The sequence below is a fragment of the Paroedura picta genome, chromosome 4 (genome assembly GCF_049243985.1).
Source record: "Paroedura picta isolate Pp20150507F chromosome 4, Ppicta_v3.0, whole genome shotgun sequence".
In the NCBI taxonomy this organism is placed as follows: domain Eukaryota; kingdom Metazoa; phylum Chordata; class Lepidosauria; order Squamata; family Gekkonidae; genus Paroedura; species Paroedura picta.
This window is the reverse complement of record NC_135372.1, coordinates 143492002-143515866: the sequence shown is the minus strand read 5'-3', so window position 1 is coordinate 143515866 and position 23865 is coordinate 143492002. Positions and strand designations below refer to the sequence as shown.

The 23865-nt window shown below is 51.9% G+C and overlaps 1 protein-coding gene across 1 annotated transcript; it reads right to left on the bottom strand.

The window, feature by feature from the left end:
* Positions 1 to 700: 700 nt before the first annotated feature.
* REM1 (RRAD and GEM like GTPase 1) lies at positions 701 to 23507 on the bottom strand. Its single transcript, XM_077336037.1, has 5 exons — positions 23133 to 23507; positions 15721 to 16064; positions 12711 to 12793; positions 6702 to 6912; positions 701 to 4888 (listed from the first exon to the last, which is right to left on the bottom strand). Exons 2-5 carry the CDS (start codon positions 16055 to 16057, stop codon positions 4611 to 4613), a joined length of 909 nt encoding a protein of 302 aa, XP_077192152.1. The 5' UTR covers positions 16058 to 16064; positions 23133 to 23507; the 3' UTR covers positions 701 to 4610.
* Positions 23508 to 23865: the final 358 nt, after the last annotated feature.

Here is a 23865-nt window from a genome sequence, read left to right as displayed (position 1 = left end):
TGTTGCCACAGATTGAATTTGGGACTAAAGAACACAGGAAGCTGCCTTCTCTGAATCAGACGCTTGGTCCATCAGACTGTATTGTCTACTCAGGCTGGCAGCTGCTCTCCAGGGCCTCAGGTGGAGGGCTTTCACAGCAACTTTTAACGGGAGATGCTGGGGATTGAACCTGGGACAAAAGAATGCAGTATTATAGGGGACAGAAGCTGCTGTACCATGTGATGGCAGCTACAAATGTACCAAGCTTCAAGAGGGGAACTGGGGGGAAAAATCTGGAGCAGAGCTGCATCAGTGGCTATCAGCCACAAGGTAAAGAAAGGTGATCTTGGGCTACTCACAGTCCTGTTCTGATGGGACAGTTCTCTCATAGCTCTCTCAGCCCCATCTACCTCACAGGGTGCCCGTTGTGGGGAGAGGAAGGGAAGGCGATGGGAAGCTGCTTTGAGTGGAAAGCAAAATATACAAAACAAGTCCTCTTCTTGGACTATGCTGCTCCGGAATAAGTCCCATTGTGGTTTCCCCCACAGATCTGTAGTCTTACAGTCTGTTTGGAAGCTCCTGTGTGAATATTAGGGTTCCCACCCTCCCCAGGTGGGGTCTGGAGATACTGGGGTTGCCAGCTCCAGGTTGAAAAAGCACCAAAGAAATAGGGGAGTAGCCTGGGGAATGAAGGGTTTAATAAATGTAATAATACACTTTATTTTTGCAGCTTGTTCTTGGAAATCTCAAGGAGGGGAGGGGAAAGGCCTCAGCCAGATATTACACCATGGATCCTACCCTCCAGAGTAGCTATTTTCTCCAGGGGAACTAAGTCAGGGAGACCTCCAGCCCCCATCAGGAGGCAAAACCCAGAAAGAAACTGGCAAAGCCTATTTATTTTCTTCTTCTTTGATTCAAGATGAGCCAGAAAAGGGCCTGGGTAGCCAAGCCTGTTTACAAACCAAAATTTTTCACCGGTGGCTCACAAATGAATTCTTAACATATATTCAGATGTCCTTGTTTTCTAGAAGATTCTCTGATGTGTATTTTTTTCAAGCTGCCTTTGGTAGATTTCCAAATATCCCAGTCAAACAAGGGGGGGGGGGGAGTCCTGCCTGTCAATTTCTACCCAGAATGTGTAGAAATTGACAGACTTTGCTTCCCCTATTGTTTGACTGTGTTTTGATATCTGGAGATCTACCAAACACAGCTAAAAAATAACCCACACACATCAGAGAATCTTATCGAAAATAATAAAATTTCAATCTAGGCTAAGAAGTCCTAAAAGAAGACAATTCTTTTCGCCTACCCCAGTTTCTTTCTAGGTTTGACTTCACGCACCTTGCAGGTCCGTTTGTTCTTGTCGCCCACTAGGAAGCTGGCGACCCTGGGAGAAACACCCAAATTAGAACTGACCTCCAGGTGACAGGAAAACACCCATGGCAGCTGACTTTGGCTTTTCAAAATGGCCTGGAAAATCTTTTGTTAACGACATGTTGCTGACCCACGTGAAGGCTAGCCATGTTGGACTAGAATCTGCGGGAACCGGGTTGAAATCTTTGCTCATGCCGTGGGAGCTGGCTGGGTGACCCGGGGCCAGTCACTCTCACCGTAACCTCCCCCGCAGGGCTGTTGTGAGGAGGACACGGAGAAGAATGACACAATCCGCTTTGGCTCCCCGTTGGGGAGAAAGGTAGCCTATAAGTGAAAATAAAACGAACGCCCGGCCTGTGGGGAACCTGCTGATGAAGAAATTTCAACCTTTGCCTTCCCTCTCCTGTGGGGAGAATGGTTCTTGGGCGATTCCTGCTGGCAGCCTTGGTGTGCTACCTCCCTGAGTTGGGTCAAAGAGCCCTGCTGGGTCAGTCCCTGGTTGCCAGCCTAATAGGCCATTTCTAGCCCTGCTGACCAGCATTCTAAAACCAACAGCCGGATGATGCCCGGCTGGCCGGCTTGGCCAAGACCCTCCTCCCCCATTTTAGGGACAGACAGAACCGCCTGCTGACAGCTAAGCCGACTCCATGATGTTTTTAAGCAGAGGCTCGAGGGCCACTGGACAGATTCCGTGAATATAGGCCAGCCATTCTCCACTTTTTCACCGTTGAGAAACCCCAGAGATATTCCTCGGGCTTTGAGAAACCCCAGGAGTGGCGCAACTGTGCAGAATATGTTTAGGAAGCCTAGCCGTGGACATGCCCACCCGGAGGCCCACCCTTCCCACCCCCTCCAGGCCCATCCCTGGCCATTTTGGGAGGGGTGGATGGATCGACCTGTCCAGATATGGTCATATCATCTAATAAATGTGTAACAAATTTTAAAAATATGAAAAATTAACTCCCTCCCATTTGGGAAACCCTTCCAGGCCCGTCAAGAAACCCAGGATGTCATGGAACCCTGGTGTTGGCAGATGGTGAGAGGGAGGGCGGGAAGGGGTCCCCCCTCTGGCCCTTTGTGCTGTGCCCAGGGTAATGCCAATCACCAATTTGGGGCCAAGAAGGAAGTTTCCTGCAATCCAGATTGGCCCGGGGTTCCTGGAGTTTCCCCACCTCCTCTGGGCAGAGAGCGGTTGGGGGGGGGGAGGGAGGTCCCTGCGGATTTCCTATGCTGTGCAGCAGGCTGGACTGGATGATCCTTGGGTTCCCCTTCCAACCCTATGTTTCTATGTTCCCCCACCGTCAAGGGTTCCGAGAACCGGCCAAAGCCAAAACACGAATTAATGCCAAGCAGGCACAAGAAACGAAGGCGTTCTCCAGGAGCGGTTTATTGCTCTTCGCCTAGGGGAGCTACTCAGTGGCGTTTGCGCAAAGATGGCGAGAACGAAATCATCAGGGAACGGAATGTCCTGCCTGGGCAGAGAGCAAGAAGTGCAAACAGGCACACACATCTCCCCTCCACCACGGGCCCTGCCGCTGGGCCCTCCCCAAATGCAACCTCGGCCTTGCCCCCCTCCCACTAAGCCACACCTTTTTCTTTCCTGGCAGGCCGGCTGACTCTTCAGCAGCAGATTGGCAGGTGGAAATTCAACCGATGCAGCTTTCCCTCTCACCAGGGCTGGGGGGAACTATGCCAGTTGATTTTCAGCCCACCGCACAGCTGATAAAAGCATGAGAGCCCTGCTAGGAAACCCAGGAGGGCTGCCGCAGAAAGCCCACCCCCTCAATTCCTCCCCCACCAAGATGTTTTCTACCCTGGCCGGGGCTAGACCCATCTCTCGGGGTCTCGGAAACTAAGCAGAGTCAGCACTGATTAGGGGTTGGAGAGATTCAAGTGGGTCGCCGTGTCGGTCTGAAGTAGCACAATAAAATCAGAGTGCAGTAGCACCTTTAAGACCAACAAAGATTTATTCAAGGCGTGAGCTTTCGAGTGCAAGCACTCGAAAGCTCACACCTTGAACAAATCTTTGTTGGTCTTAAAGGTGCTACTGCACTCTGATTTTATTAGGCGTTGGATGGGAGACCACGGTTGCTACGCAGAGGTAGGCAAGGGCAAACCAACTCTAGCCTTGAAAACCCTACGGGGGTCGTCATAAGTCGGCGGGAACTGAAAGTCCCGTCCTCCCCATTGCCAGCACTCCCCACCCCCAAGAATGGGGGGTCTACACTTGGGGTCTATAAAAAAAGTTCAGGATCAAGGAGAGAATATGTTCCCCATTGGAGAACTCCTACAGTTATATTACAACAGGCTGTCCCCATTTCAACGGGCGCGCCCAGTCAGAGTGGCAGAATCCGGCCCTAATATCAGACCAGGGGCCCATTTTGTCCGGCCGCCTTGCACTGGGATCCAAAGGTCGACTGCCTCTGAACATGGAGGTTCCGTTTAGCCACCAAGCCTAGCAGCCACTGGCAAATCTCTTCCATAAATCTGTCCAGTCCCTTTTTAAAGCTGCTTATTCCTGTGACCCTCACTGCTTCCTTTGGCAGGGATTCCCACGTTTTAATCCTTCCCTCTGTCAAGTAGTATTCCCTTTGGCCTTTCCTAACCCTACTGCCCATCGGCTCCCTTGGAAGCCCTCAAGTTCTATCATTTTGGGGCGAGGGATAAAAAGTTCCCTTTGCAAACTTTCCGTGCCCCGTGCATCATCTCATAAGCCCCTCTCTGCACGTCACGTGGACCAACACAGCTCAGGTGTTGCACAAAAGCCGTGCTCCAAAGAACCAACAAGCCCACGGAGGTAGATGTTTACCTGCCACTGGCCTTAAGACAATGCTGCACCCTCCTCCCTCCGCCCTGGGACCCCAGCTGTCCATCTCACGAGACATCGAGGCACAGAGGGTGAGGTTGGACAGTGTCTTTCTGGCTGCTTCCCTCTGCCCACCCTCAAAGCCAGGGTGGGGGGCAAGAGACTCTACCCCACAAACGAAGGCCACAGTTTAGTTCATTGCAGGGTCAACAAGGTGGCCAGCTGTACAAAGGGGGCACGTCCAGCTTCGGGCTCCTGTTCTGTGGGAAGGGGGGCAGCTCAGCCCTGGATTGCCCCACAGGTCTTTGTCTTCCCTACCAGAAGGTCCAGTCCGGTCCGGTCCGGTGAGACGCTAGAGTAGGAGAAAGGGCACCAAGTCCTGGGAACAGGTGAGCAGGGAAATGAGGCGTGGCCCCCTCGGGAGGCGGGAGGAGCAACCCTGGCCCGCCCCTCAGAGGACGGAGAGGTCATGGCAGGACTTGGAGCGGACCCTCAGCGCCACCTTCTTGCTGTTGCGGGCCACCAGCCGGTCGAGGAAGCGGCGCACCTTCTTGGTGAGGCTCTCCTTGCGCTTGTAGAGCGACATGCGCCTGGCGTTGGCCTCCTTGCTGTCCCTCCGCAGGCGGATCTGCCGCACCACCCCCTCGAAGAGCTCCGTCACGTTGTGCTGCAGGGCGGCCGACGTCTCGATGAACTTGCAGTCGAAGACCACGGCGCAGGCCCGGCCCTCTGCCGAGAGAGAAAGCCCCACCGGTCAGCCCCGCTCTGCGCACGTCCAGCTGGAGGTGGGGCTGTCGGCTCCTGGGTCAGGGTGGGAGATTTCCCACCCACCCCTCACTGCCACTCAGCGGGACAGAGGAGGGAAATTCAGGGCAAATTGGGGAGGGAATCAGCCTCACTAATGTCACTCTCTGTGATGTCAGAAGTCCCTGGGGACACTCTGGCATTTGCACAAAGCTCTATGATTAAACCATAGAGATTTGTTCAAATGCCAGAGTGTCCCCAGTGTTGCAGATGCTGGAAGTTGCTGGGAGTGAAATCTCCATGACGCCAACAAGGCACCGTGACACCTGGAAGTCCCCCGTCCCCCACGCCACTGGCTGACCTGGCAATCCTGCATGGGAACCCTCTTCAAGTATTTAAAAGGGTTCCATGTAGTAGAGGATGGAGCAGAATTGTTCTCTCTTGCCCCGGAGGGATGGACCAGAACCAAGAGGATGAAATTAATGCAAAAGAAATTCCGTCTAAACATCCGGAAGAAGTTCCTGACAGTTAGAGCTGTTCCTCAGTGGAACAGGCTTCTTCAGAAGGTAGTGGGTTCTCCATCTTTGGAAATTTTAGAGGCTGGATCTGACAGAGAGGCTGATTCTGGGAAGGCTCAAGGGGGTGGCAGGTGACAGTGGATGAGCGAGAGGGTTGGGAGTGTCCTGCACAGTGCAGGGGGTTGGACTAGATGGCCCAGGAGGTCCCTTCCAACTCTGTTATTCTATGATTACATGAATGTACACCCCAAAGCCAAAGTTCACCTTTCCAGCACATTTTTTAACCCTACACATCCTTCCCAAGAGCTCAGAGTCCCTTACAGGGTGAGACAAATTGAGTACTTAATTAAAAATGATGTTTAAAGGGAATAGGGGTAAAATCAGTTGGGAGAATTCGTTTAGGAGTGGGTTTGTAGCTCTAGTCATGACTTCACGTGGACATGCGTCCAGAATGGCCACAGAGCACCCATGCAGCAGCTTTTCCTGCCTGTTCCTCGCCTCAGCCCCTCCCCTCGGTCACTGGGCCCCCTAAACTGGAGGCCTTTAAAATAATGCCCGCTGTCGCCAGATTGTTATGCTGTAATCATCAACCGGCATGAGTCACTCTGCCCCGAACACCCTCTGGGGTCACCATGAGTCAGGGGCAAACTGACGGCACCCTCCACCCCACAAATGAACAGATGGAAGGAAGGGTGGTATGGAAACCAGCAGGATGGTGCCATGGTTAAGCACAGTGGCCTCCAGCCAGGAGAACTGGGTCTGATGCCCCACTCCACATGCAGCCAGCTGGGTGACCTTGGGCCAGTCCCAGTTCTCTCAGAGCTCTCTTGGCCCGACCTACCTCACAGGGCATCTGTTGTGGACAGAGGAAGGGTGAATGATTTGTAAGCCGCTTTGAGATCCCTTTGAGTGGTGAAAAGCGGGGTGCAAAAAATACCCAGCACTTTATACAATTTGTGAAACAAAACCAGGTTGAGACCTGGATGAGAGACCACCAAGGAGGACTCTGCAAAGGAAGGCCACAGCAAGCCACCCCTGCTTCTCACAAACCTTGAAAACCACTTAGGGGGGTCCATCATAATTCGGTTACGATTGGATGGCACAGAATCCTAGAGTTGGAAGGGACCTCCAGGGTCATCTAGTCCAACCCCCTTCGGAATGCAGGAAATCCACAACAGAGCATCTGTATGGAGCAGGCCAGGTCACGACAACTCGCCTCGGGGCATCGCTCTGGGGGTTGGGCTGCTCACGCCCCACTCCCCCCCCCACTGCGCACCCACCTTCCACGGACACCTCACGGCAGCGCACGAGGTCCGTCTTGTTCCCCACCAAGATGATGGGGATGTTCTCCGCCTGCCTGGTTCGGCGCAGCTGAATCCGCAGCTCGGACGCGCTCTCGAAGCTCCCCCGGTCGGTGATGGAGTAGACGATGACGTAGGCGTTGCCCACCTGCATGCAGTAGTTGTGGAACCAGCTCTCTTCCTCGGGCACCTGCGGGAGGGAAGGAAAAAGAGCAGCTTTATCTTTCCCGGGGCAACAGACGTGGCATGGAGAGCAAGAACGACAGAAGAACTCTTCAGGATCAGACCTTCTGAGTGAGACAGGAGGCTGGACTGGATGGACCCTCATTGGTCTGATCCAGCAGGGCTCTTCTGAGGGTCTTAGGAAGGCCTCGGCCTCTCTGCCCTGCTGTTGGCCCTCTAGAAGAACTGGGTGAGACAGGATGCTGGACTAGATGGACTCCTCGTCTGGTCCAGCAGGGCTCTTCTAATTTTCTCATGAAGCTGTCTTCTAGTGCAGGAGTAGTCAACCTGTGGTCCTCCAGATGTTCATGGACTGCAATTCCCATGAGCAAATGCTCGCGGGGGCTCATGGGAATTGTAGTCCATGAACATCTGGAGGACCACAGGTTGACTACCCCTGTTCTAGTGAATCAGGTCCCACATCCATCAGGTTCAGCACTGTCCTCTCAAGCACCACCTCCTCCCTGGTCCTCCTAACCAGAGATGCCGGGAACTGAACCTGGAGCACATGAACACACATGAAGCTGCCCTATACTGAACCGGAGCCTTGGTCCGTTGAGTATTTTCTGCTCGGACCGGCAGCGGCTCTCCTGTGCCCCAGGCAGAGGTCTTCCACCTCACCTACTGCTTGATTCTGGAGATACCAGGGATTGAACCGGGGACCTTCCACAGGCCAAGCAGAGGCTCCACCTCTGAGCCAGGGCCCCTCCCCATCACTGACTGGTTGATGCCCTATGGACAAAGTGTCAGAGAAGGCTCTTTCTCCCCTTCCATAACTTCCTTGCTCTCTGCGGTGCTGCCAGATTCAAATCCAGCTCCTCTCTTGCAGCTCTACCAGGGTCCAAACCCCAGACACAGCCTCTCCACAAATCTCTGTGGCGGGAGAGGTGATGGGGTGGGGAGAGGAGCTGGCCAGGCATTTCCACCCAGCTTTGGCCCATCTCTGATGCGCTTTGAGGCTGGGACTGAGGCTGGGAAGCCCTGCTCCCTGCATGCCTAATGCAATTGGCCCTCTGCAGATTGGAAAGCTTTCGCCTTCAGGCTGCGTTTGACTCAGCCTTCCCGTTGATCCGTCAGGGACAGCGACCGCCCGGGGAATCTCTCCTCCTCCAAACCGCGTAGCCAGACTGTTTGGTGCAGCGACGGCACCACGAATGCCATACCAGTAAGACCCGATAACGAATCTTTACTCAAGCGCACCAATATAAGGTTAAAAACAACAGCTCTAACTGCACACGAAGAGACCAAATGCATTTGACCCTTGTGGGTCTTCCTCAGTGGTCAATTTTATTATACAAGGCACTCTTATCGAAAACCAATTCTGAAGTTTAGCTGGGTGTGGCCCCAACCAATAACTTCCTCAGGAGAGATACTGTTTACATGGATGTCGTGTCCCTAGAACCATAGAATCATAGAATCATAGAGTTGGAAGGGGCCACAAAGGCCATCTAGTCCAACCCCCTGCTCAACGCAGGATCAGCCCAGAGCACCCTAAAGCATCCAAGAAAAGTGTGTATCCAACCTTTGCTTGAAGACTGCCAGTGAGGGGGAGCTCACCACCTCCTTAGGCAGCCTATTCCACTGCTGAACTACTCTGACTGTGAAAAACTTTTTCCTGATATCTAGACTATATCGTTGTACTTGAAGTTTAAACCCATTACTGCGTGTCCTTTCCTCTGCAGCCAGCAGAAACAGCATCCTGCCCTCCTCCAAGTGACAACCTTTCAAATACTTAAAGAGGGCTATCATGTCCCCTCTCAACCTCCTTTTCTCCAGGCTGAACATTCCCAAGTCCCTCAACCTATCTTCATAGGGCTTGGTCCCTTGGCCCCAGATCATCCTCGTCGCTCTCCTCTGTACCCTTTCAATTTTATCTACGTCCTTCTTGAAGTGAGGCCTCCAGAACTGCACACAGTACTCCAGGTGTGGTCTGACCAGTGCCGTATACAATGGGACTATGACATCTTGTGATTTTGATGTGATGCCCCTGTTGATACAGCCCAAAATGGCATTTGCCTTTTTTACCGCTGCATCACACTGCCTGCTCATGTTTAGTTTACAATCCACAAGTACCCCAAGGTCTCATTCACACACAGTGCTACCTAGACGTGTATCCCCCATCCAGTAGGCATGCTTTTCATTTTTCTCACCCAGACACGTTACACCATATACTTCTGGTGTGTCCTAAATTTGAAGTATTTTGTCACCCGTTAGCTAATTATCTGAAGAAATTGAAATTCAGCTGTGTTAACGAGAAACACTGGATTAAAATGATACTAAATGTGAGGGACAGAGCAACTATTATAAAAGTAGCAAAGTTTTTACTGGCAGTTTTAAATGAAAATCTTTTACGATAGATTTTACATCTGAAACTGTTTGAAATTTTCATTTTATGCTTTGCAATTTTATGCCAAGAAAGGTACTCTGAATCTAACTTCTATTGTGTTTCTTTTTGGAGTTATAGTGTTTCTTTTTGGAGCTTTTTCTGACACACATGCAATGCGCTCTCTATGCAGAATAAGACAATAGCTGAGAGTCCCACTGGTGCTCCCAAACATCACGGATACAGAGCATCACTACCCCAGACGTTAGAACATAAGAGAAGCCATAATGGATCAGGCCAATGGCCCATGAAGTCCGGCACTCCGCATCACACTGCGGCCAAAACCCAGGGGCCATCAGAAAGCCCAGCAGCGGGGCCAGAACTCCAGAAGCTCTCCCACTGTGGCCCCCCAAGCACCAAGAAGACAGAGCATCCCTCCCCCAGACATAAGAATGTAAGAGAAATCATGTTGGATCAGGCCAAGGGCCCCTCCAGTCCAACACTCTGGGTCCCACAGGGGCCAAAGCCATCAGGTAGACCCACCAGCAAGGCCAGAACAGCAGCCCTCCCACTGTGCACCCCCCCCCCAAGCACCAGGAATACAGAGCATCCCTGCCCCAGATATAAGAACATCAGGGAAGCCATGTTGGATCAGAACCCTCCAGTCCAAAATCTGGGTCAAACAGTGGTCAAAACTTAGGGGCCTCCAGGAGATCCACCAGCGGGGCCAGAACTGCAGAAGCCCCCCCACTGTGGCCCCCCAAGCACCCAGAAGACAGGGCATCTCTGCCCCAGACAGAATGTCCCATCTTCTATTATTACTATTTATTATATTTCTGACCCTCCCTTTCTCTCCAGACTCATCAAACCACGTGACACAATACAAATAATATCAAAAGAACAAAAACACAGTCTAGAATAAATAATTAAAATCTTAATAACCAAAACAGCTCTGCCCTTCAACGTCTGTGTCTAATCTTTTGGCAGCAGGAGGGCAAGAGGGCAAGGAGATTTTAACAGCCCCAGATGTGTGAGCAGGGCTTCTGATGGGTTTATTCGCCTCGTTCGTGGGTCGGCTCGATTTTACAAGCCCTGCGGAACTATCCGAGGTCCTGCAGGGCTCCGGTTTCACATGGGAGTGCATCCCAGCAAGCTGGGGCCAGGACCAAAAAGGCTCTGGTGGAAGCCAATTTCATTTCCTTGGGGCTGGAGACCCTGAGAAGATTCTGTACGCTCCACCTGAATGCTCTTGGTCCCACAGGTATGAGGGCCCCATCCCATTTAGGGCTTTAAAGGTCATAACCACAACTTTGAATTTGAGTCTGGAGCCAAGGCACCTGAAAGAGCATACAATCGAGACCGGGGGAGGGGGAGGAAACTGCGGCTCTCCAGATGGCCATGGACTACAATTCCCATGAGCCCTTGCCAGCTCGGAAATTATAGTCCATGGCCATCTGGAGAGCTACAGTTTGGCCACTCCTGATCATAGAATCATAGAATCCTAGAGTGGGAAGGGTCCATAGAGGCCATCTAGTCCAACCCCCTGCTCAACGCAGGATCAGCCCAAAGCATCCTAAAGCATCCAGATCTTGTGATCTAGATCTTGTGGTTAGGGACCACTGAAGGACCTCTGCTCCGGATGTTTATCCCATCCTGTCTTGAAGCTGCCTGTGCTTATAACCACCACCAATTCCTGCAGATGCTTTTTGGGTGCAGAAGGACATCCTTTGATCTGTCCCAAGCCTAACACTCATCGATTTCATTGCATGCCATGAGAGCCAGCTTGGTGTAGTGGTTAAGAGTGCGGACTTCTAATCTAGAGAGCCGGATTTGATTCCCTGCTCTTCTCCCACATGCAGCCAGCTGGGTGACCTTGGGCTCGCCACGGCACTGATAAAACTGTTCTGACCAAGCAGGAAAATCAGGGCTCTCTCAGCCTCACCCACCCCACAGGGTGTCTGTTGTGGGGAGAGGAAAGTGAAGGTGACTGTAAGCTGCTTTGAGACTACTTTGGGTAGAGAAAAGCGGCATATAAAAACTAACTCTCCTTCTTGTTCAGTAATATCAGGGCTCTCTCAGCCTCACCTCCCTCACAGGGTGTCTGTTGTGGGGAGAGGAAAGGGAAGGCGACTGGAAGCCGCTTTGAGACTCCTTCTGGTAGAGAAAAGTGGCATAGAAGAACTTCTTCTTCTTGTCTTGTGGGAAATGGAGAAAGGTCCTTCTTTCTCTGCCTTTTCTAGCCCAGGCATCATTTTGCAAACCTCTCTGATGTCACCCTCAGGCGTCTCCTCTAACATTTCGAGGTCCAGATAAGAGGACGCAATGTCAGAGCCTCTGGTTGGCACACAGACGGTCCCTCGTTCAATCCCCGGCACCTCCAGTTAAAAGGGTAGGAGCAGATCGTAAATGACGTGAAAGACCTCGACCAGCGACTCTGATGGACCAAGGGTCGGATTCAGCCCAGGGCAGCGTGAGACACGTTCACGGCAGAGGCGGGATCTGCAGCAGCACCGTCCCAGCATGCACCCCGGTGCCACTCCCGTTCTCGACCTCATGGAATGTTTTGAATTTGCTTTTAATTGATCGGCATCCAGCCCGACTTGAAACAGATCAATGGGTGATCATCGTGCATGAAAAGCAGGCCGGAGAGCCAGCCTGGACGAGCACACCAATTGTCACGATGGATATCATTAGACCAACTGGCCGTCCTGCTTGGCTTTCACGGACCTGGCCCTGCTTTCTCCACCAGGGTTTTGTGAAACCCTGGGGTCTCTTGACCACCCTGGAAGCGTTTCCCAAATGGGTGGGAATCAATTAATTATTTGTATTTTTAATTCATTGAGCATTTATTGGGCGATACGACCATATCTGGTCATGTCAACCCCTCCCAAAATGGCCAATGATGGGCCTGGAGGGGGTGGGAAGGGGAGGGGCCCTGGGTGGGCGTGTCCACAGCTCTGCTTCCCAACCCTATTCTGCCACTTCTGGGGTTTCTTGAATCCTGAAGAATGTTGCTGGGGTTTCTCAACAGGGGGGGAGAAAGAGGAGAAAGGCTGGTCCCCAGTTGCTAACTGGGTGTTTGTGGGAGAATCCCAAGCACGAGGGGGCAGGCATGGTAACCGGTCTGGGGCAATGGATGAAAAGTGGGTTCTGGAACCCAAATCCCCGTTGAAGCTCACTGGGTGGCCCAGGCAAGGTTATCAGCCACGCTCTGCCTCGCAGGGTTGTTGTGAGAGAAGAGAAAACCCTGGGGCAGCGATTACGGCTGGAGAGTGTTCAAAGCATTAATGAATCGTCTGCTTCTTTTCCTACCTTTGTCCTGGGCCAAATTGTCCTGGGCCAATTTAACTGGGTCCCCACTTCCTTCTGGATCTCGTGTGTAAACCGTGGCAGCCTCATCCCAGCAACATTTCCGAAAGAGCCCCTCCCCCCAGCCCACCTACTCGCTTTTCGGTCTCCCAGGTGTCGATCACCATCAGGGTGGTCTCCTCGCCGTCCACAGAGAGGGTCCGCTCGTAGGTGTCTTCTGTAACAAGTCGGAAAGGGACAACGTCAGGTAAGAGATGGGGGGGCAGGTGGGGGTATTCAGAGCATGCAGGCGCTTCTCCCGGATGGGAAGGATGTCAATGTGGGCTCCCCACAGAGGAAACTTCCCCGTCAGCAGACTATTGGCGCTTCCACACATGCTAAATTTTCCATTCAATCCATTTTCCACACACTATGCGGTGTGAAAGGACAAAATCCACATGCAAGTCACTGGATTGAAACTGCATTATAGAATAGAATCCTAGAATCATAGAGTGGGAAGGGTCCATAGAGGCCATCTAGTCCAACCCCCTGCTCAACGCAGGATCAGCCCTAAGCATCCTAAAGCATCCAAGAAAAGTGTGTATCCAACCTTTGCTTGAAGACTGCCAGTGAGGGGGAGCTCACCACCTCCTTAGGCAGCCTATTCCACTGCTGAACTACTCTGACTGTGAAAAACTTTTTCCTGATGTCTGCCTATATCGTTGTACTTGTAGTTTAAACCCATTACTGCGTGTCCTCTCCTCTGCAGCCAACAGAAACAGCATCCTGCCCTCCTCCAAGTGACAACCCTTCAAATACTTAAAGAGAGCTATCATGTCCCCTCTCAACCTCCTTTTCTCCAGGCTGAACATTCCCAAGTCCCTCAACCTATCTTCATAGGGCTTGGTCCCTTGGCCCCAGATCATCTTCGTCGCTCTCCTCTGTACCCTTTCAATTTTATCGACGTCCTTCTTGAAGTGAGGCCTCCAGAACTGCACACAGTACTCCAAGTGTGGTCTGACCAGTGCCGTATACAATGGGACTATGACATCTTGTGATTTTGATGTGATGCCCCTGTTGATACAGCCCAAAATGGCATTTGCCTTTTTTACCGCTGCATCACACTGCCTGCTCATGTTTAGTTTACAATCCACAAGTACCCCAAGGTCTCGTTCACACACAGTGTTATTTAGCAATGTGTGGAAGCGCCCTATGCATGAACCACCTGTGGGGTGGGTGCCCTCCACAGAAGGGAGTGCAAAGGGACGTAGATCACCGACCCAGGGGAAAAGGCTGCTAAAATGATGTGTCGGCACAACGGATTGTCCACAAGGTCACTGTTGACACAGCTTTCAAGGGGGATCAGAAAGTTCCATCAGTGGCTACCAGCCATGGTGGCTGAGGGGAACCTCCACGTTCAGAGGTACTAATCCTCTGAATCCCAAAGCCAGGAGGCAAGACCAGGGGAAGGCCTCAGCCTCTGTGCCCTGTTGTTGGTTGTCCAGAGCAACTGGGTGGCCTCTGTGGGAGACAGGATGGACTAGATGGACCCCTGGTCTGATCCAGCAGGACTCTCCTGATGTTCTCCTGAAGGCCTCAGCCTCTCTGCCCTGTGGCTGGACCTCAAGAGGAGCTGGTTGGCCCCTGTGTGAGGCAGGATGATGGACTAGATGGACCCCTGGTCTGACCCAGCAGGGCTTGTTTGATGTTCTTCTAGACCAGGGGTAGTCAAACTGCGGCCCTCCAGATGTCCATGGACTACAATTCCCAGGAGCCCCTGCCAGCGAATGCTGGCAAGGGCTTCTGGGGATTGTAGTCCATGGACATCTGGAGGGCCGCAGTTTGACTACCCCTGTTCTAGACTATGAAAACTAGACAGATTCTGTTTTGTTTGGGAGGAGCCATGGCTCAGGGGCAGAGCATCTGTTTGGCATGTGGAAGGTCCCTGGTTCAAATCCTGGCATCTCCGGCTCGAAGGACTAGGCAGTGGATGATGGGAAAGAGCTCCGCCCAAGGCCCAGGAGAGTAGATGCCAGTCTGAGTGGGCAATCCTGAACTTGAAGGACTGAAGGCTTGATTCAGCAAAAGGACGATTCACATATTCATGTGTCTCTTCCTTCAGTGCTTCATTCCATTTCAGTCTTCATCTTGGAGTTTCATTGCTTGTTTAGTTGGAGACAGGAAATGCCACGCCAGTGAGAGCCAGTATCGTGTAGCAGCTGCCTCTAATCTGTAGAGCTGGGTTAGATTCCCCACTCCTCCACCACATGCAGCCAGCTGGGTGTCCTGGGGCCAGTCCCAGTTCTCTCACTCGCAGCCTCCCCTCCCTCACAGGGGGTCTGTTGTGGGGAGAGGAAAGGGACGGTGATTGGAAGCCGCTTTGAGACTCCTTCGGGTAGAGAAAAGCGGCATCTGAGAACCAACTCTTCTTCTTCTTCAGTAATCTCAGGGCTCTCCCAGCCTCACCTCCCTCACAGGGTGTCTGTTGTGGGGAGAGGAAGGGAAGGCGATTGGAAGCCGCTTAGAGACTCCTTTGGGTAGAGAAAAGCGGCATATAAGAACCAACTCTTCGTCTTCTACAGTGATATCAGGGCTCTCTCAGCCTCCCCTTCCTCACAGGGTGTCTGTTGTGGGGAGAGGAAAGGGGAGGCGATTGGAAGCCGCTTTGAGACTCCTTCGAGTAGTGATAAGTGGGGTATAAAACCCAACTCTTCTTCTTGGAGGATTTTTCAACCAAGAAGCCTATACTATACCCCCAGGGGTGGCCAAACGATAGCTCTCCAGATGTCCATGAACTACAATTATCATGCTGGCAGGGGCTCATGGTAATTGTAGTCCATGGCTATCTGGAGAGCCATGTTTCGGCCACCCCTGCTGTACCCACTTTCCAGAGTCTGCAAGGGGGGGAAAGGGAAATCTTACAAAATTTGAAATCTGTAAAGGAGGTGCCCTTTTTTAAAACATTGCTTCTAAACAGGCATGGCGATTTTCTAATGATTTTTTAACCGTGTTTTAAACCATTATATTGGTCACCTTCAGACCAGATAGCAGCTCAAGCAAGTAAGCCAAGCTGCACACCACAGCCCACATCAATCCGAATCCGAATCTCCACAGGAATTACAGCTACACAGCCGCTACACCCTGCCCCCCAAAAATCAGTCTCACCTCTCTGTTGTTCTGGCAGATCCTTATCTGGCACTCCGGCAAAGAGATTCACCAGGCTGGTCTTGCCCACCCCAGGGTCACCCAGCAGCACCACGCGATACAACGATTCCCAAGAGCCATCGGAGTCGGAGGATTCAGACGACCAGCTGTCCCGGGGTTCAGGCTGGCTGCCTTTCGGCTCGCAAGACGAGGAGTGCCCCAGCTGGGGGTGGCAGGGCTGGGCTCGGGTGGTCCGGACGCTCTGTGCCCCCGGGCGGGACCGGCAGAGCGCAGGCAGAGGGGTGCTGGCGCGTCTCTGAGCAGAAGGAACCCTCCCTCGCTGGAGGTTGAGAGTCATTTTCGGCCTGCAAAGAGAACCCGACAGCTCGACAAACGGCATCACCCAGAGGTGCCAGAGCGGCTCGCCGTGAAGGAGCAACGGCCCTCGGAAACTCCACTTCTGTTTGTCTGAGTTGGACACCAGCCCAAGGAAAACAGGCATAAATCACTCCAGCAGAGGGGGGGTGGGGGGTGTAGGAAGGATCCTCCCTGAACCAATTTAATAAACAACTTTTCTTTTCTTTTCTTACATTGGAGGGGGGAAATTCAGGATGCAAAAATGCCAGCAACGAGGACGTCATGGCCAGAGGACGGAAAGATGGGTCCCTCCAGGCTCCTTCAAGATCAGAGGAGGTCTCCAAAGATGGTGTCCAGAGTGTCCATCCCACCCCAAAACACGCCCTGGCCCAGCCTCTCCTCGCCCGGCCCAGGCTGTTTTGCTACCCGTCCCCACCTACAGTCTGTGGTCGACGTGGATGAAATTTGGGCTTCCCATCCTCAGGTCTTTGGTTGCTACAAGAGACAAAGCCTAATACAAGGAAAGTCGTGGATTCGAAAGCACGCTTGAGACGTAAAGTTCTCTGCAAGTTAGGCTCCGAAGGAATTCCTCGGTTGGTGTCCCCCTCCCCCCAAAAGAGGCTGACAACGGCAAACTACCTCTTACTTTGAAAGCCCTAATGCAGGGTTGGCCAAACCGTGGCTCTCTAGGTGCTGGTGGACTACAATGACCATGAGCCCCTGCCAACCGGAGAGCCACGGTTTGGCCAACCCTGCCTACAGGGTTGCCACAAGTCGGCTGCAATTCAACAGCCCGTTCCATCATTGAAAGCTAGCTGTTTGACTAAAATTTATCCAGCACGGCTCATCATGGCTTGCTGCACATTAAAGACCAACCAAGATTTATTCAAGTCGTGAGCTTTTGAGTCCATGCACTCTGGATGCACTTCAAGGATCGCTGCCTTGTTGTGGCAAGGGGGCTTGCGTAGTTCAGTGAAGCTATGAGCTATGCCGTGCAGGGCCACCCAAGACGGACAGGTCATAGCTGAGAGCTCTGACAAAAGGTGATCCACTGGAGAAGGAAATGGCAAACCACTCCAGTATCTTTGCCATGAAAACTCTATGGACAGTTCCAATAGGCATAACGATATGACGCTGGAAGATGAGCCCCTCAGGTCGGAAGGTGTCCAATATGCTACTGGGGATGAGCAGACGGCTAGTACGAGTAGCGCCAGAATGAATGAAGCGGCTGGGCCAAAGCCGAAAGGACGCTCAGTTGTGGAAGTAACTGGTGGCGAAAAGACAGTCCGATGCTGTAAAGATTTTTATTCCATAGGAACCTGGAACGTCAGATCCATGAATCAAGGCAAGCTGGACGTGGTTAAACAAGAAATGACAAGACTGAACATCGACATTTTAGGAATCAGTGAACTAAAATGGACAGGAATGGGTGAATTTAATTCAGATGACCATCAGGTATACTACTGTGGACAAGAATCTCGCAGAAGAAATGGAGTAGCCTTCATAATCAATAAGAGAGTAAGAAAAGCAGTCTTGGGATACAATCTCCAAAATGACAGAATGATCTCAGTTCGAATCCAAGGCAAACCATTCAACATCACAGTGATCCAGGTCTACGCCCCAACCACTGCTGCTGAAGAGGATGAAGTTGATCAGTTCTATGAAGCCCTACAACACCTTCTAGAAGCAATGCCCAAAAATGATGTGCTTATCATCATGGGGGATTGGAATGCTAAAGTAGGAAGCCAAAAGATAACTGGGATAACAGGCAAGTTTGGCCTTGGAGTACAAAATGAAGCAGGGCACAGGCTGGTAGAATTTTGTCAAGAGAATACAATGGTCATAGCAAACACTCTTTTCCAGCAACCCAAGAGACGACTCTATACATGGACATCACCAGACGGTCAACACAGAAATCAGATTGACTATGTGCTCTGCAGCCAAAGATGGAAAAGTTCTATCCAGTCAATAAAAACAAGACCAGGAGCTGATTGTGGTTCAGATCATGAGCTTCTTGTTGCAAAATTTAGGCTTAAATTGAAGAAAGTAGGGAAAAGCACTAGGCCACTCAGGTATGAACTAAATCATATCCCCGACGAATACACAGTGGAGGTGACAAATAGATTTAAGGAATTAGATCTGATAGACAGAGTGCCTGAAGAACTATGGACGGAGGTTCGCAACATTGTACAAGAGGTAGCAACTAAAACCATCCCAAAGAAAAAGAAATGCAAGAAATCAAAATGGCTGTCTGAGGAAGCTTTACAAATAGCTAAGGAGAGAAGGGAAGTGAAAGGCAAGGGAGAAAGAGAAAGATACACCCAATTGAATGCAGAATTCCAGAGAAAAGCTAGAAGAGATAAGAATGCCTTCTTAAATGAACAGTGCAAACAAATAGAAGAAAACAATAGAATGGGGAGGACCAGAGATCTTTTCAAGAAAATTGGAGATATGAAGAGAACGTTTCATGCAAAGGTAGGTATGATAAGGGACCAAAATGGTAGGGACCTCACAGAAGCAGAAGAGATTAAACAAAGGTGGCAAAATTATACAGAAGAACTATACAAGAGCGAGCTTAACATCCCTGATGACCACAATGGGGTAGTTACTGACCTGGAGCCAGACATCCTGGAATGTGAAGTCAAATGGGCCTTAGGAAGTCTGAGCAACAATAAAGCTAGTGGTGGTGACAGCATTCCAGTTGAACTATTCAAAATCTTAAAGGACGATGCAGTAAAAGTGCTACACTCAATATGCCAGCAAATTTGGAAAACTCAACAATGGCCACAGGATTGGAAAAGGTCAGTTTACATTCCAATCCCAAAGAAGGGCAATGCCAAAGAATGTTCAAACTACCGCACCATTGCACTAATTTCTCATGCTAGCAAAGTTATGCTCAAAACCCTACAAGCTAGGCTCCAGCAATATGTGGACCGAGAACTTCCAGAAGTACAGGCAGGATTTCGAAGAGGCAGAGGAACTAGAGATCAAATTGCCAACATACGCTGGATCATGGAGAAAGCTAGGGAGTACCAGAAGAACGTCTACTTCTGCTTCATTGACTATGCTAAAGCCTTTGATTGTGTGGAGCACAACAAATTGTGGCAAGTTCTTAAAGAGATGGGAGTACCAGAGCATCTTATTTGTCTCTTGAGAAATTTATATGCAGGTCAAGAAGCAACAGTAAGAACTGAACATGGAATCACTGACTGGTTCAAAATTGAGAAAGGAGTTCGGCAAGGCTGTATACTGTCGCCTTGCCTATTTAACTTGTATGCAGAGCACATCATGAGAAATGCGGGATTAGAGGAGTCACAAATTGGGATCAAGATTGCAGGGAGAAATATCAACAACCTCAGATATGCAGATGATACCACTCTAATGGCAGAAAGTGAAGAGGAACTAAAGAGCCTGTTGATGCGGGTGAAGGAGGAGAGTGCAAAAGTTGGCTTGAAACTCAACATCAAGAAAACAAAGATCATGGCATCCGGCCCTCTCAATTCCTGGCAAATAGAAGGGGAAGAAATGGAGATGGTGACAGATTTTATTTTCCTGGGCTCCAAGATCACTGCAGATGGGGACTGCAGCAAAGAAATTAAAAGACGCTTGCTCCTGGGGAGGAAAGCTATGGCAAATCTAGACAGCATCCTAAAAAGCAGAGACATCACCCTGCCAACAAAAGTGCGTTTAGTCAAGGCTATGGTCTTCCCAGTTGCAATGTATGGCTGCGAAAGTTGGACCATAAGGAAGGCCGAGCGTCAAAGAATTGAGGCTTTTGAACTCTGGTGCTGGAGAAGACTCTTGCGAGTCCCTTGGACTGCAAGGCGAACAAACCGGTCAGTCCTAGAGGAGATCAGCCCTGACTGCTCTTTAGAAGGCCAGATCCTTAAGATGAAACTCAAATATTTCGGCCACCTCATGAGAAGGAAGGACTCCCTGGAGAAGAGCCTAATGCTGGGAGCGATCGAGGGCAAAAGAAGAAGGGGACGACAGAGAATGAGGTGGATGGATGGAGTCACTGAAGCAGTAGGTGCAAACTTAAATGGACTCCGGGGAATGGTAGAGGACAGGAAGGCCTGGAGGATCATTGTCCATAGGGTCGCGATGGGTCGGACACGACTTCGCACATAACAACAACAACTCTGTGCATGCACTCAAAAGCTCCCACCTTGAGTAAATCTTGGTTGGTCTTTAAGGTGCACTCTGTGCATGCACTCAAAAGCTCCCACCTTGAGTAAATCTTGGTTGGTCTTTAAGGTGCACTCTGTGCATGCACTCAAAAGCTCCCACCTTGAGTAAATCTTGGTTGGTCTTTAAGGTGCACTCTGTGCATGCACTCAGATGCTCCCACCTTGAATAATTCTTGGTTGGTCTTTAAGGTGCACTCTGTGCATGCACTCAAAAGCTCCCACCTTGAGTAAATCTTGGTTGGTCTTTAAGGTGCACTCTGTGCATGCACTCAGATGCTCCCACCTTGAATAATTCTTGGTTGGTCTTTAAGGTGCACTCTGTGCATGCACTCAGATGCTCCCACCTTGAATAATTCTTGGTTGGTCTTTAAGGTGCACTCTGTGCATGCACTCAGATGCTCCCACCTTGAATAATTCTTGGTTGGTCTTTAAGGTGCACTCTGTGCATGCACTCAGATGCTCCCACCTTGAATAATTCTTGGTTGGTCTTTAAGGTGCACTCTGTGCATGCACTCAAAAGCTCCCACCTTGAGTAAATCTTGGTTGGTCTTTAAGGTGCACTCTGTGCATGCACTCAGATGCTCCCACCTTGAATAATTCTTGGTTGGTCTTTAAGGTGCACTCTGTGCATGCACTCAGATGCTCCCACCTTGAATAATTCTTGGTTGGTCTTTAAGGTGCACTCTGTGCATGCACTCAAAAGCTCCCACCTTGAGTAAATCTTGGTTGGTCTTTAAGGTGCACTCTGTGCATGCACTCAGATGCTCCCACCTTGAATAATTCTTGGTTGGTCTTTAAGGTGCACTCTGTGCATGCACTCAGATGCTCCCACCTTGAATAATTCTTGGTTGGTCTTTAAGGTGTTATTGGGCTCTATTTTTGTTGTACTACTTCAGACCAACACGGCTACCCACTTGCATCTCCACTTAAATATTAGGAAGCATTTTCTAATGGGGAGAGCTGTTTGTATATAGAATCTACTTCCTCGGAGGGTGGGGGAGCTTCCTCTATTGGAAGTTTTCCGGAGGAGATTGGAGGAGCCCCTGTGATTTTTAAGTCCCCGAGAGGGGGGTGATTTTTAAGTCCCCGAGAACGGAGAGTGGGTCAGACTGGATGGCCCTTGGTGGTATCTTCCCACTCTGCGTGTGATTCTGACTCTGCCGCTGCTTAAAATGCATAAGGTCAAAGAGCTACGCTTCCCTGCCTGCAGAGTGGGAAGACATCCAGCAAGAGCAGCCCAGAGAGTCCGGAGCAGATCTGTCTTCCGGGACGGCGGGTGCGAGAAGAGTGCGGGAAAGGCATATTCCTCTCGGAGTGTCTCATACATGGAAGTCGGGAAGGGAGGGGGAAGCGTGAAGCGTCCTGGGTTTCAGCCTCGTCCTCCAATCACACCAACTCCTGCCAGGGCTGGGCAGGAGAAGGGGAGGGGATTGGAAATACTCCTTTAAAACAAACAACAACTGGACATTTTGACTTGTTTTCTAACTAGCAGAAGCCGCTGTACCTCATGGGTGTTTGTAACAGAGCCACAAACTGCGTAGTTAGGAGAGAAATAGAAGGAAACGGTTCTGGGCTGCAGGACAGCTGATGGGAAAATGAGGGTCTGAGAGCAGCATCAATAAATGAACCTCCCTGTCCGTCCGTCACAGCCCCCCATCCCACCCAGACCTTCTCTTCTGCAGAACGCAAGGGCAATCTCTGGTGCGCACGCATGCATTTTCCACCCCAGGTCTGGTTTCAAGCCGGCCCCGGTAACCCAACGCCATGGCACGGGTTTGCCAGTCTCCAAAACATGGTTAAAAATTCAGAAGGAAAGTAATTTGCAGGGAAGGATGCCATTGTCTCGGCCGGGGGGCATCAGGTGACAGGCGCACAGGCCCTGCGGCTCTGGGTTTCACGCCAGGGCTAGGAGGAGCGCAAGAAGAGCGCACTTGGGCATGTGCAAAGAGCCATTTCTGGAGGGCCAGGAGTTCTTTTCCCCTCCCCTCTAATTTGAGTAGAAAAGAGCCGGAGTCCAGGAATGCCGGAAAGATGAACAAAATTTGTGGCTGGGGAGGAGCTTTGGGGAGTCCCAGATGCCTTCTAGTTTTGCTAGTTGGGGCTCCGGTCTCTGGCTCACTTCTCAGGCAAAAGACAGACTCACATTTGGATCTGCCTCTACGGTTTTAGACCGTCCTGATCCCAGAAATGAAGCAGGGTCGCAGTTTGCCAATCCTTGGGTGGGAGACCTCCACGGGACAACATGGTCGGGACGCAGAGGCGGGCAAAGGCGAGCCAGCCCTGAAGCCCCCTGCCTCAAAAACCCTCCAGGGTCTGCAGGACTCAGCCATGACTGGAGGGCAAGATGACAACCACCACTCTAGCAGAGACTCCCTGCGACCCCTCGGTCACGGCACCCGCCAGGACATTGCGAGCGACTCGTTGGCATGACCTCAAGGAGACCCACGACTCCCACCTGGCTGGCCGCTCCAGTCCCCCTGCGATCCAGTGTGTTTGGGGAGGAGGGCCCTCTGCACAAGCTCAGAGGCACTCTCCTCCTCTCGGTTCTGCGCCTGACTGCATCCCGGAGGATGCAGCCCCTTGGCTTGTCCCCCGTCCCCGGGATGCTCTGGCTGGCTCCCCCTGCTAAAGAACAGAGGCTTCCCCGAAGGCACCTTGCCAACCTCCAGGTAGGGCCTGGAGACCTCCCTCCATTACCATCTGCAGACCCCAGGGATCGATTCTCCCGGGGGAGAGGGCTGCTCCGGGGACAGGGGGGCTGCCGGTGTCCCACCCAGCCCCTGCCCGTCCTCCTGCCCGGTCTCCGGGAATCGTCTCCCCGGCGGGCCAGCGCGCTCTGCATGCGCTCAGAGGCTCTGCTGCCTGTCCGCTCGCCCTCCAACTCACCCGGCCGCTCCCCGCTCACTGCCGCCCGGCGGGGCTCCCGCGCTGCCGCCGCCGCCGCCCTCCGCTGCCGGCCGCCTCCATGCCCGCGACTGCCGCGGCCGGACGGCCAGCCGGGGAGGGACTTTTAGGGCCGCCCACCCGCCCGCGACACACCCCTGGCCCGGCGGGAGAGGAGGCGCGCTCCGGGGCACGTGCAGAGGGCGGCGGGAGGGTGGCAGCCGGCCCGGCCAGGGGGGGGGAGACCCGCGCCCCGGCCCAGAGCGCCCCCTTGAGGATCTCTCGGGGAGAGAGCGGCCGGGGAGCGCAAAGGGGCGGCTTGCGTTCCGCTCGCGTGACGGTTGCCAACTCCTGACTGGGGCATTCCTGGAGGTTTGGGCTTTTTTTTTTTGGTAGGGTGGGATTGCAAGAAGGCCACGCCCCGAAGCCGCCCAGCTGGGGAAATGGGCTCGCACGCCAAAGCTCCTCCCCTGAAATAAAACTTGGACTCGGAGTTCGCTCTGCTGCAGGAAACTTATCCCAGAGCCAAACTCCTCCGCTCGGCTCCCGCTTTGCTCCGTGGCTTCCGACCCCTGCAGTGAAGAAGCGAGCAGACCCCCGGAAGCCCACGCCCCAACAATGAATCTCTGCTCATGTCCAGGGGTACTCCCTGCCTGGAGGTACCGCCCAGGTGTCAATACTTACCTGTAAATGATGCCTTAATAATTATTCTGCGTTTGTTGTAAGACGATTGCCT

Bases quoted from the DNA above. Each gene is read 5' to 3' on its own strand.
- REM1 (XM_077336037.1), bottom strand. From the start codon at position 16,057: ATGACTCTCAACCTCCAGCGAGGGAGGGTTCCTTCTGCTCAGAGACGC. The intron at 6,913-12,710 runs GTAGGTGGGCTG...TCCCTCCCGCAG, and splicing joins CCTGGGAGACCGAAAAGCGA to GTGCCCGAGGAAGAGAGCTG. The intron at 4,889-6,701 runs GTGGGTGCGCAG...CTCTCTCGGCAG, and splicing joins CCGTGAGGTGTCCGTGGAAG to AGGGCCGGGCCTGCGCCGTG.